This window comes from Taudactylus pleione, unplaced genomic scaffold, assembly GCF_031769625.1.
Source record: "Taudactylus pleione unplaced genomic scaffold, aTauple2 ptg000842l, whole genome shotgun sequence".
NCBI classification, from domain to species: domain Eukaryota; kingdom Metazoa; phylum Chordata; class Amphibia; order Anura; family Myobatrachidae; genus Taudactylus; species Taudactylus pleione.
In genome coordinates this window covers 928,180-942,566 of record NW_028285244.1, presented here as the reverse complement: position 1 = coordinate 942,566, position 14,387 = coordinate 928,180, and the positions used below count along the sequence as shown (strand labels likewise).

The window sequence follows — 14,387 nt, the reverse complement described above, 5'->3', positions numbered from 1 at the left end:
TTTCATTATTAATAGTTCTGTACTGTAGTTTATTGTTGGTACTATTATGCTATGTGCTACTGTGTGAATGGTGAGATGTAGTGGAGTGGAAATGAATGGGCTGCTCCATAATAGACATGATCACGAGTGGATGTTTCCCATGCAGAATCTTTTGTGAGCTTATTGCTGGTGTGCTGAGAGTTCTAACACTCAATTTTAAAGCCAACTATAAATGTTGACAACAAGTCAATGCTATTTAAATAGATGGGTTGCTTTAGATATACACATGTCTGCATCTCACGCAACCTATTATGTGAATGTTCTGTGTGTAACTCAGAAAATTGTACTATACATAAACTCCTGTATTATGCAAATATATTTTTTACAGATGAGATGTGTATCGGTGGTATACAATGTGTACAGTATGTGTTTATTTTAATTGTTCAATGGCAATCTAATTTTAATAATTCTCAAGGACATTGATGGAAAGTTCATACTTTTGCTTGCTACTCTATCTATACTGGGTGCATATTTGAATTCCGCGGCGCAGACTTTGGGGTAAATGTAATAGTCTGCACAATGCAGTCATCAGCGAGTTTCCGGTGAGTGTGCCTAAAGTTTTGAAAGGGCAATCATTTAAAAGGCAAAAACAGGTTGGTTTTGCCTTTGCCCCTCCCACAGCCACCCGCTAACATCACCCCCTTTCCTGATTGGGCCATCGCCAGTCCAGCGGGGATGTTCAACAATGAATGCAAACCGTCGATGGTTCCATGCCATCAATGTGGACCATTGATGGTTAACCAGCCGATGGCCATCCTTATCAATCGTTTCCAGATCATAAACCATCTTCTTTATATAATACACCTTTTTCATTCTGCTCCCGCCCGGAGAATCCTCCTTGCTCATGGTTGGCCGATAGAGACATGTTAACGTACATTTGCATACATGGGGCGTGATTTACTAAGGGCAAAATGTGGTTAAACCCATGAAAATGCAGTTTTCAGGGGTTTGACCGCATTTCCCATATGTACTAAGCTCCAGAATGTGATGCATTCCAGAGCTTCAACTCGGTGGGTAACGCCATCTTCAGATTGTTATCCCTCGAGACAAAATGCGCTGCTGAAGTTCACAGTAGCCATACCAGTTCCTGGCGGCTTGCGAAGCCAGAACGTCTGCGTCCATGGATGCAGACCCTGGCCTCGTTGCTCCCAGAAAATGCAGCCCCCCCCTCCCCACGCTGGCTCTTCCCACCAAATGCTTCTGCCTGTCAATCAGGCAGAGACTTGGGGGAACTCCGTGTGGTGTCGCAGGACCCATTCTGCACGTGCGCAGAGAGGGTCCAGTGCAAGCGCAGACCACTTTCCATCGGAGGAGTGCACTAACCATTGAATTAGCATACGTCTCTGAATCAGGCCCACAATCAGAAGGCATGCAATGTATGCTCAGCAAGCAGGTGTGCATTCAACTTAGCATTATCCCCAAAGAGTCCTTGTCCCTACACTGCATCACTGCCCTGTAATGAAAGAGCTAACACATTTATAATAACATTAATATAACCTGTGTAAAATACAATGATATGGATTCCTGTTAGTATGGGCCTGCTTCAGAGGTGGATGCAGTTTTGACTCTTTCACAACTAGCTAATGTATTTCTCTACTACATCTGAGCCGCACTGTGCATGTGTTTTCGATGGTCTTGAGAAGTCAATCTCAGTGTGGATTAGGATGCAGGGTGGTTGACAGACAGTGACCGTTTCGGGAAGGTTACAGGGTAGTGGCCCCAAAAATGCTGGTGTGTTGCGATCGTTTGGAAACATGTTGCAGCCAGCGACTGTGTCTTCCGATGCAGTGTCACTATACCTACCGAGGGTTGCTCAGAGGTCTGATGGTGTGACCGATTTTCGTCCGATGCTGTGTCTTCTGATGCACGCAGCAGATCTGAGAAGCTGGCGGTGGGCGTCATTTTACAAGAGACGGCAGCTGCGACATTTGCATAACTTCCCGGATCCGCTGCATAAGAAGACGCAGCCTGACGGCATTTGTGTCCACCTCTTTATTAGGCCCTATATACCTTAGACAGCCAATACCTTACCGACTGAGAGTAAAAGATATAATAATCATTGTTTGATGAAAATAAAAAATTATCCTTTACTGTATGTATGTCCGTCCATCCATCTTATTCTCCATAAACAATATTACTACATTGATTAAATATCCCCCTTGAGGGTACCACAGCAGATATCTCCGATAGCCATCTATTGTCAATCGCCACAGCAGTCCCCATAGAAGTCTATATGGCCAAATGGATCAGGCCTAGATATTTGGAGCTTGCCTACCGATACCGAACGACTAGCTGGCGTTAGTCATTATGGCCTATAGAGATCCCTCTCTGGTAACAGGAACTTGGCCTGGTGCACAGTCATTATGCTGGTTAAAGCAATTACTCTTTAGACTTTGCAGGAATTGGCCATACTTACCTACCTTTCAGAATCTCTTCCCGGGAGAAGCCCGGGTAAGAGAAGCAGCAGGGGGCCGATGGGGGCGGGGCCTAACAAATTGCGTCATTAAGCCCCGCCCCCTCGCTGCAAAACTGCTGCGATTGGGTAAAATTTACATAGGGGGCGGGGCCAAATGCTGTGATTCATGCAGAATCACATCTTAAGCCCCGCCCCCTTCACGGAGACCCGCGATCGCCGCTGGTATTCTCATTCTGCCCACTTCACTAGGAAGTGGGCAGAATGCGGGAGAAATGCCTACCCTTCCAGGGGTGCGGGGGGTTACCCGAAGAATCGGGAGCCTCCCGCGAAAACCGGGAGGGTAGGCATGTATGGAATTGGCTCCTAAGGGAGACCAAATCCATGCAAGAAAATATTAGCACATACCCCAGATAATGAATTTCTTATTGCCCTAATATGCATCAATAAGAATTTAATTTTATCTGGGAAAAATTGTGCGGCTTGATGCATCAGCCCCTGTATATTTTAGATTACTCATTTCCATGCTGCTGTTATTCCATTTGGTCTTCATATGATGTTATGAGGGTATGCGTTCAGCATCCCGGCAGTCTGGATGCTGACGCTTATATTACCGGCGCCAAAATCTCGACACTGGTCAGAAGCCCGGCACCGTCATCACAACTGCCGGGATACTGAAGGTAAGTATCGGGTGTTAGGGTGGGATTAGGTTTAGGGTGTGGGGTTAGGGTTAGACACTAGGGGGAGGGATAGGGTTAGGCAATAATGGGGGAGGGGTAGGGATAGGCACCAAGGAGAGGGGGGGTTAGGGTAGGGAGAGGGGAAGGGTTAGCATACCGACAAAGTAGTGTCGGTTAACCCATTTGAGATGCCGGGATTCTGACAGCCAAAATCCCGATCCCGTTACGAGCCATTGCTTGATGATACTGATTTATTTTCCATATGTTTGTAATGAAATACTGTACTCTATATGGTAATTATGTGCTTTTGTCCTAACATGTTTAAGTATATTGTGTTTTTATACTAACCCAGCAATCAATCACATTCGAGCATGAGATCATTTTTAATCAGTATTAATATTCGTAGCTGCACCACAGAAGCAATAAATATGAGCCCGGAATATCAGATGTAAATCATTTAACTTCATGCTTAAATTGAACTTATAAATGAAATGGCCCACAGGTAACCTGCATTATAATGTCACTGTCTTATTATAGGATAAGATCCAGAAAGCGCCTCTCAGAATTTTCATTCCATTGCATTAGAAGTATCTTTTTTTTTTGCAGGGACCGTGGGCCTCATTGAGAGTTGTACGCAAAGCCAATGGTTTACGTACAACTCTGATGGTGTGTGGGCTGCGCATGTCCTGGAACCACAGTGCGCATGTGCTACCATGCAACCGCAATTCCGGTTGTAGTGTCGGGGAAGCCACAGTCTGAATTAAGGCTGCGGACATTGAGGGGGCATGGAGGCTGTACATTTCAGAAAACGGGGTTGTATGGGCAAGACGAGGCCAGTGTCTGCGTCCTCCAATGCAGCTTTATTGGACCCGGCAGTGTGAAAACACCAGACATACCGAGTAACTTGAGGGTCACTCAGATGGCCGATGTTTACTTAAGTCCTCGGCCGCAGCAGTGGATCACATAAGTCAGCAGGAGGCGTCACTTTACACAAGGATGCCTCCTGTGGCATTAGCATATTATCACACAGCCGCTGCGTACAATATATGGGATGTAGTCAATAAACCGACGGCTGAGAAGCCGTTTGAATAAATCCCGGCATCGAAATCCCAACTTGGGACTAAAGATAGGCGTCGAAATTCCGACGCCTATCTTTAGCCCGACAATGGAACCCGACAGATAGCTTTCCGAACGAAGGTAAACTGGCTACTGTTAGCTCTTAGTCGTGGGGGGGGAGGGCTAGGTTTAGGTTAGCCCCCCACATGGGGAGGGGTAGGCTGTGGAGAGGGGGGGTTAGGGTTAGGCACCACTGGGGGGAGGTTAGGATTAGGCACGCCCCGGGGAGTGTTAGGTTTAGGCTGTGGAGAGGGGGTTAGGCACCACTGGGGGGAGGCTAGGTTTAGGCACCCCCCCGGGAGGGATAGGTATAGGGTGCAGGAAGGGGGGGTTAGGTTTATGCACCCCCACAGGGGGACTTAGGGTTAGGTACCACCACTGGAGTTTTAGGGTTAGGCACCAACAAGGGATGGTTAGGGTTGGGGGGGAAGAAAGGTAGAGTTAGCTTACTTACCTTAGCCATCGGGATTCTTCATGTTCAGGCTTTCGGTGTCGGTATGTTACCTTATATTCAGCCGCCGAGATTTCATACCCAACCCCAAAGTATTCCCTGGCCTCTATCAGCAGGATAATGCATTTTGCCACACTGCAAATGGTGTTCACAAATTGTTTGAGCAACATGACAAGAGTTCAAGGTGTTGACTTGGCCTCCAACTTCCCCAGATCTCAATCAGATCAAACATCTGTGGGATGTGCTGGAAAAATAAGTCTGAGCCATGGAGGCCCCACCTCCCAACTTGCAAGACTTAAGGGATCTGCATCTAACACCGTGGTGCCAGACACCACAGGACACTTTCAGAGGTCATGTGGAGTCCAACCTTAATGGTCAGAGATGTGTTGGTGGCACAAGGGCGACCTACACAATATTGACGATGTATACAGAGTGATACAATTATTAAGTTACAGTTAAAGGTGAATTCTACAGAAAACTTTACATTTTATTTTTGTTGTTACAATATCTCTCATGGTCCTTTGCAGGAGATTCTTTTTACTGTGACAGTAACCTTTCCCCCCCAACACTTTTCTTATTCCTCCATATTAAAACCATAATTTAATTTCAAAATAGAAACAATATTTGTTGCACTTGCACATTTATGTTCCATAGAAATTGGTATAATTTGTCTTTTGTTCTTCATTTCAGGTCCTAAGATCATAGAAACTCACGGTCAGCAATTCCAGATAAATTCGGATAAAGGAAAGATGCTGTTTTCTGTGGACGAAAAAGAAATTTTAGTTGGAACAGACAAACTCAGAGTCACAGGTGTGCAATAATAAATAAGATTGTTTAATGTTCATAGAATATGTTTGTAGTGATGTCATGCACCATAAACGTCACTCCAGAGACAACTGCAAAAGAGAAGACATACAAATTACCCTAAGTATATATGCCTTATTTAATTTTTTTTTTTTAACATAAACTCCTTTTAGTTGCCCTGCAGTAGCCTATGTACACCTTAAAGAAGAACGTCATCCTATTTTATCTTACATTTATTTATTTTTTTCATTAGATCCAAAAACATATTAGGTGTACATTTCATACAACCATATGACAGTGTAGGTGGGTACCCCTTAATGATTTTTTCTCCTACAGGGTTTCCGGTGTAGGGTACAGATGCCCCGAGAGGGGGTTGGTGGATACTAATTACCCGGGACTGTAATGCTGAGTGGGCTATAGTCCCCCTATAGTATTGTACATTGCTTTTTCTTTGGAGGGAATGTGGCCATACCTGCCAGTTTTTGAAACACCTCCCCTTCAGTACATGGGCCCCATGGATGTCTCAACGGCCTATTGGGCAATGGTGGGTCCCTATCAATTGCAAGGAGATTGGAATTCTTTTTATTAAAAACATAATTATACTCATTAAACAGAACTTGAATATTAAGTGATCCACACAACATATCTCATCAATTTATAGGAAGACTATATGGGGAGCCAGTAGAAAATGGTCTCCATATAAATATTAACCAGGTGCACTTAAAATAAAGGTTGAGGTTGGGGAGCTGATTTTGCCATAATATAAGGACTGGCAGAGAAACGTGGGAACATTGGGAGTTATGTACCTATTGTTCACCTAAGTAATAAGCTACTGCCTCTCTGTCATATGCTACATGATTGCAAGGGACCTTTGAAAATACATTCCCTCTCTGTGTAATGCTTTGTAATTGAAGTTCTGCTGCGATCCGTTCCTATTGGGTTATGGAGTGTGGAAAGCATTCTGTAGAAAATAATGCATCTCTCTATAGATCTTACAGTCATTTGCAAAAAAATAAAATCCGTACAGCATTCCCAATACAGGCATTAAAAAGTACCAGTGTGAGAAATCCGGTAAGTACTCATTTATGTAAACTCCATGTATTTGCCAAAGCCATTAGCAGAAATCTTTGTTAGTGTCACAGTGGCTGCTGGTTGCTTTTAACCCAGAAAGAAAACCTCACTTGTGCTTTTATTCCATTTTATTTCATTTCCTTGCCACGTGCGTGATCCAGCCCTGTAATAAGGAAGAGTAATGGGAAATACACGTTGCTTTTTATGGACGTAAATACTTTTATATTAAATGGTACCTGTATTTATTGCACAGGTACAGTAGGGGCAGTTTAATGATTGATAGTACATTGCACATTAGCCTGCTCTGCTGCATCTGTATTTTTCTGCCTTAACCTGATAAGTACAAGAACATTAAGGATAAACCAAGCAGTATTTTAGGAGAATAGTTTGAATTAATAAATTAGGTGACCCTTAGATTGACTTTGACCATGTATGTTTCCAGCTGGCAACCCCACAAATATAGGTGCAGATTGAGGGCCTGATTCAGAGGCGCACGCTATTTGCTATTTGCGTGCGCTCGCTCTGAATCAGGGCATACCTTTTTTTTTTTTATCCCGCTCGTATAGCTGACCACCCACAGCTTGTGCGAGCGGTCTGGCGATGGTCGCGATTATGGCCACCATCGGTCTTGCGGCAAGACCCTGCGGGAGGGTCTCTGCTCCCACAAGCCGGAGTGGACTTCCTGCTCTAATAGAGCAGGAAGTCCACTACTGACATCACGAGGGGCCAAACATCTACCCGTTTCCGAGCGCATCAACTCGCTACTTACATGCGCAGGGGCCAAACATCGACCAGCTTGCAAGCGCAATGCACTCGCAAGCGGGTCTGAATCAGACCCCGAATTTCCTGGTTCAGGTACAAAGACTTTTATGTACTGTCAGGGGCGCCGAGAGAGGGGGGGAGTGGGTACTATATACCCGGGCCCTGGCCTGTTGAAGGGGCCCAGGTCCTGCAGCACGCCCCCCTCCCCTGCCACCGCCGCTGTTAAGTTTGTTGAGGGAGAGAGAGGACTGACTGCTGCTGCAGCAGCCTCTCTCCCCAGCCCAGCACACACGCTGCTGTTACGCTGTGCACTAGGCTAGGGAGAGAGACTACTGCATCAGCAGGCAGTTCTCTCTCTCTCTCTGCGTTATATGCGGGAGTAGGGATGGACATCCATGGTCGATGTTTGCCGACCATCAATGTTTCTCTTGCGATGTTATTGTTTTCGGCATTCGATGGCAGCATTCCGATGTTTGCTGCCATCGAATGGTAATCATTTCATGGTGTTGCGATGGTGGCTTATTTACTTTACATACTAACATACTACCAGCCTCTGTGCTGGTGTTTAGCTCATGTCAAGTGTAAGTAACCTGCAGCATGTACCAGGTTACTGACACTTGCCGTGGACACTGACCAATTTTGGAAATCTGAAGGGCTCTTAAACACTGATCAGGGACCTAGAGGGTTCTCCAGTGACTCTCCCCTAGGGATGTGCGCCGACCACCGTGTTTTGGTATTGGATCTGGATTTGGTTTTGCAAACCACCCTCAAGTGTTTTGGTTATGGATCTGCATTTTTTTAAATAAAAAAATAGATAAAAAGTTTTAAAAACAGCTGAAATCATGTAATTTATGCAATCCAGAACCGCAAAAAGATTTATCCGGATCTCCTCAAGAGATTAGAACCGGGACTTGGATTTACCCGGATTCATGAAATTCGGGTGGATTCGGATTTCTGGAGAACCGAACCGCAAATCTCTACTATCCACTATAAGGGGTAAATTTACTAAAGTGAGAGTTTTTAGAAGTGAGTTTTAAAAGAGATGTTGCCATAGCCACCAATCAGATTCTACTTAACATTTACTCTGTGACTGGACTCCTCTGTTTTTCCTCCTTTTCTCTCCTCTTTGGTGCCAGTCACTTCACAATTGTCAGGCTTTAACATCTCTTCTTGCTCCTCTCTCACTGCTTGGGCATGCTAAGAGTTGTAGTTACCAGCAAGCTAGCATTGGATGTGCCCCTGCCCCTGTCTTGTGCCTCATCTTTCCCTTCGATTTAACCCAACTCATCCCTATGCAAGTGAGCACTGGGTCCACTGTTATGTATGTTCAAATATTATTACCTAACTGTGCAGGTAAGGAGGTTGTGAACTTGTGGAAAATAACCACACTGCAATACTGAATTCCCATAAACCAATGGTACAGTAGGGTGTGATATATTGAGCCTGATTCAGAGGTGGATTCAGTTGCGGCTGCATTTTTTGACTAACGCCCATTTATGCAAGTGCTGTTACAAAGCCCCTCCCATGTGCACATCCGTGTGTATGAATGTGCAAGGACTGAGAGGCCCACTATGAGCATCTGCAGACGTTGTAACACTGCCTGGTGCATCTTTAGATCCCACCATCGGTTGCACCATTGAAACATGCACCAGCTCTATGGCAGGTGCAGATTTTCTGTTTGAGTATGGCCTCCAAAGGGAATGATTGAGCGTATGTGTGCAAACACTGCAGCGACACTCTCATCACACGCCCAGAAGACGGACCATCTCCATGTTTAGCCATCTCCCAGGAATGCCCAGCACGTTTCCAAGACATTTCTGATATTCTGCTTCTCAATCGCAACAGTCCCTTTGTGTATAGACACTGTGTAACGCATGCGCCATAGGGGTTTTGGGGGATTTTTGTGAATGTGCAGTAGCAAAAAAAGCACTTAATATAACTCAGTGGTGTCACAAGGTGGGTGTGAGGGGTGCGGCCCGCACCGGGTGTCACCCTTCAAGGGGGTGACACCAAAAAGAGCAGCATACAGACAACCCATCCACAGAAACATCTGCTACCAGTATCCCCCTTCCCCTGGCACCACCGCACCCTCGCCGATCCCAAATTGCCTGGCCTGAATGCGGCCGCCGGGGGTCACTTCATTCCCTCACCGCGGCAGGCATCCAGAGCCACACACAGGCACAGAGCATCTCTCTGTGCCTGTGTGTGGCTCTGGACGCCGGCCGCAGTGACGTCATCACGCATGCGGCACGCCGGAGGGAGAAGAAGGAGGTGCGCGTCCAGACACCCCTACTGCAAGCCAGCCTGGACATCGTCTAGAAAGGTAAGTAGTATTGCACAGGGGAGGGAGCACAGCATAAGGGGCATTACTGGGGGTGTTCTGGGGCCACTGCATAGGGGCACTACTGGGGGTACTGTATAGAGGGCACAGTAAAAAGGGCACAGCTGGGGGCACTGCATAAGGGGAGCTCCTGGGGTAGTGTCTAAGGGGCACTACTGGGGGCACTGCATAAGAGCACTACTGGGGGTACTGAATAAGGGCACTACTGTCTGGAGGCACTTCTGGGGGTATTTAATAAGAGCACTACTGGGGGTACTGTATAAGGGCACTGCATAAGGGGCACTACTGGGGATATTGTATAAGGGGCACTGCATAAGAGGAGCTCCTGGGGGTATTGTATAAGGGGAGCTACTGGTGGCACTGCATAAGGGGCACTACAGGGGGCACAGCGTAAGGGGCTCTAATACAGGAGACATTGCATAATGGGCTTTAATACAGGAGGCATTGCATAAAGGGCTATAATACAGGGGGCATTGCATAATGGGCTTTAATACAGGTCGTATTGCATATTGGGCACAACTACAGGGGGCATTGCATAAAGGGGCACTACTAAAGGGGGAACTGCATAATGGGCACAGCTACAGGGGGCATTGCTGAAGGGGCACTACTACAGGTGGCATTGAATAAGGGGCACTACTACTGTTGGCAATGTGTATAAGGGTCAATAATGTGTAAAATGGGCACTACTGTGTGTCAGAACATAAATTAGGGACACTACTTCATGGTGTAATGTGAATCAGGAGCACTATGTGCGGTGTAATGTGGATACAATTGTGCTACTGTGTGGCGTAATTTGAATTGGGGGTAGTATTGTATGACCATGGCCCTTTCTTTCGAGATCATGCCCCTTTTATGCACCACAGGCCTTAGGCGCACGTTGTCCTTTTTTTGATAAATCGCCGGGGGAGAGGGAGGGGGGTTGTTCCACCACGTCTCTAGAACCACTTTAAGCACTCCTACCCAGAATATTGGGCGTGGCATCATCACGCCTGCCGTGTGCGCCTGGCATTCTGGGAGGAGCGCAGTGTGACTACTGGACTGGTAAGGGGGGAGAGTTCGCGGAGCTGCGCACCTTTGTCCTGATTTTTATTTTTTTGGGTGGAGAAGGGGGGTGGTGTCACCGTGCATTACAGCATCGGGTGACACCAACCCTAGTAACGCTTCTGCTATAACTCTGAACATCAGCATTGCATGCAGCTCTGAATCTGGCCCACTGGGTGCAGATGACTCTTCAATGGTCGGATGCCATAGCTTACCAATCATATGTGGTTGACATAAGGAACAAAATGTGCCCCTCCTCGCACCAAAGTTTTATAATTGATTAAATTTTGATATTAGCGTAAATTTACAACCCAGTTTTTCAGACACATTTATATTTGAATATTAGCTTTGTACATAAACTATTTATTTGTAGACCATTATTTTTCATTTTACAAATATGTAAACTTATTTATTGCTGAACAATGTAACTTTTATTTTAAAATAATAATAAGAATAAAAACTGCATATTTATGGAGCATACACACGGTCAGATTTGTTAGACTTGTCAGATATGTCAGATGAACGATTGAACGATTTTTGACTGCATTAAAATGAATGGAATCGTCCAAGTCTGACTGCAAACCCATCAGATGTCAGATATCGTTATCTGACAAACAGGAACGCGCATTGTAGATCGTTCATCGTCTATCGTTCAGGCATGTCAGATATGTCAGATTTTCCTTCAGATATGAACGACTGAACGATTTTTAAAATCGTTATCGTTCATATCTGAAGGAAAAATCTGACCGTGTGTATGCACCATAAGATATTGCATGATGTTTCTAATAAAATTGTGATTGGAGATTTTGTTTAGTTTATTGGAGTATTGATGTACAATATATCAGTTTTTGAGTAGAGTCGTGTTGCAAAACAAATTATATTTGTGTTTATCCAAATTGCTTATTTACTATACATAATAACAAAGGCTTATTAGAGGTGGTAATGATTTATTTTACTGCTCTTTAAAATTGGTTAGAATACTTATTTTCATTTTTTAATAACTGTCCATGAATCCTAACTCAATTGGATTTTCTGCTGATCACAGTTCAGCTGAATTAGGGTAAAATATAATTACTCTGTAAATATTTTTTCATTTTGCCAAATTACACTAGAAATTTAATTTGTTGGGAATTACCATAATAATTGTATATTTGCTCTACATAATTTGCTACTAGCCTTCAATATTAGCTTAGTAATTAAGCTTATAGGCGGACATTAAAGCAATTTATGCACCTTTTTATATATATTTACAATAATATTTATCTCTTACCTATCAATGTAAAACAAACCAGCATTGACATTTTTATGCTTTCTTTTAGAATTAAGTGATGTAGTTTATTTGGATATCTGGCAATGTTGTTATAACAAATGTATTAAATGCAAGAGATTAACTATAAAACAACAAAAGAGAAAAATATAAAATAAAGAGCTTTCCAATGACTCCAGGAAAACCTCTAGTTGCGCCAATTCCAGTTACCCTACATGACTAAACCCAATAGTGTTATCCACGCTATTAAAACCAAAGCAAATATCAACGGAGAACGGAATCATACAGACGCTAAAAGTAAACAAAAACTGTCCCATTTGATTCAGGTGGTGATATCCGTACAGCCATGTCTTTCAAACATTCAGAGTTTCAGCAGAATGCATATAACAACTGTCAGAGCTGAACAAGCCCAGTTGATGTACATCAGTCAGATGTCAATCATCTGGAAAGCTGTCACTCCACCAACGCGATTCACCTTGTATTTAGGTAATTTTTCAAGCTAGGCCTGGTCAATTTAACATTGGACACCATATTCCACCTCCCTGGAGGGCATCTGATGTCCTTGACGAGCACCGTGGCAACACATCATCTCAGTTGCCACTGATCTTTGCTCGGAAGAAGACGGCCAGTGTAGAGATAGAATAAGTCAGGTCAAGTGTTTAGTTACAACTAAAGCCTGCCTTGGCTTAACGGTGTGATCATTTGCACCAGAGAAGACCGCGATTTCATTTACTCCCACAAATATTGCCCAATTAGGGCTATAAGCATTATTCTTATGGAGTCTTTAATATGTTTTGATTTTACATTTGTCTCTAAATTTTGTTTGCTTCTTTTTCTTATCTAGCGCTCGGTTATTTGGTGTTTATGCAGTATTTATTGTTACTGAGCTGCTTTTTAACATCTTTATTCACTTCATGAGCGCGGAATACTGTTATCTTCATTTGTACACATATTTGCCCATTACGGTACCCTCAAATTGCTACTTTTCCATGGCATTTCTAAGGGGTACTAGGAAAAAGTAACGATGTTGCTGCCATTGATGTCTCGTTCCAGAACGGCCCATTGAAGCTGTCACTTTTAATTGAATCGCACTCTATTTGTATTACTTTGTGATAGTTCTCATTTAATTAATGCTGACAAAATACTGCCCAGCTCTAAAACTTACTGTACTCCCATCTCTAGATCATAATGATATACCCATTACAATAATTTACAATGTTTATTCTTAAACTGGGTACACACTATATGATGTTGGTTTGTTTCAATTTCAGTAAATCCCACAACACACAATATACAGCGTACACACTATGCAATCTTTGAAACTACGGTAGGGATATATAATGTCAGAGCATTGTATCCAATTAATCTTTTCTACTGTACAAACTATGCAACCATCATGTAAATCACAAATATATTGTGTGGTTATGTCACTGTGCGTACACACTACACAATGCATCGTCCCATCTGATGTGCAGCACAGCAGATGGGGCAATACGATAAACTACAGCAGTGAACAACGGATTGAGCATATACACTGTACGATGTTTACAATATATCGTTCTGATCCACATCTTAACTGCCATGATTGGTGTCTGTGAGTTACCTGTCTCAGGTGATGAGCAGGTTTCAACGGAGACCGGCATGACTGGAACCACAGATGACGTAGATAGCTCTATTGCAAGATTTATGTGGCAGTGAGAACTGTCTTTGATGATAAATGACAGGAACTTGGAACTTGACTCTGGACTGGAATAACGTGGATTGACCTGAAAAACTTGGAACTTGACTCTGGACTGGAATAACGTGACAATGGCTGAAGGGAAATCAGATAATGCTGAGACGTGGGCTAAACAGGGTAATCCAGAAATGCTTTGACAAAGGCTGGAACTCAGGTGCAGGCTGGATTGGGTAATTGGCAATAACAGGTTCAGGAAGAAATGGGTAGGTCTGGGAGTTTAGGTACAGGTAGGGAGTAGGTAGGTAGAAGGAGCAGGAGTTGATCCACAGCAGGAAGCAAGGCAGGGTAACACGATGCTGGTTTGCAGGATGCCAGGGACCAACCAGGAGTAGGGCTAGCAGCAGAGCACAGGACTAAGGTCTGGAGCACAGGAACTCACTTATAGCTGAAGCTGAAAACACAGGAGTTGCCTGGGTACTAGCAGGATTACTGGATTACCGGGTATTGCTGTAGCAGGAAGTCTGGATTGCCAGGTATTGCTGAAGCAGGTTTTCTGGATTGCCAGGTATTGCTGAAGCAGGTTTTCTGGATTGCCAGGTATTACTGTAGCAGGTTTTCTGTATTGCCAGGTATTGCTGTAGCAGGTTTTCTGGATGTACCAGGGGTTGTTGTCAGCAGGAGACAGAGATACACTTGTACACAGAAACAAGCACGAACCATACAC

At 44.2% G+C, this 14,387-nt stretch overlaps 1 protein-coding gene across 3 annotated transcripts in view; it reads left to right on the top strand.

The window, feature by feature from the left end:
- SGCG (sarcoglycan gamma) overlaps window positions 1-14,387 on the top strand; it is a 344,151-nt gene that overhangs the window by 291,002 nt on the left and 38,762 nt on the right. For all 3 annotated transcript variants that reach the window (XM_088458609.1, XM_088458607.1, XM_088458606.1), the window contains one exon: window positions 5,390-5,509. In XM_088458609.1, the coding sequence (XP_088314735.1) occupies window positions 5,390-5,509 (120 nt within the window). The remainder of the gene's footprint in view (window positions 1-5,389; window positions 5,510-14,387) is intronic.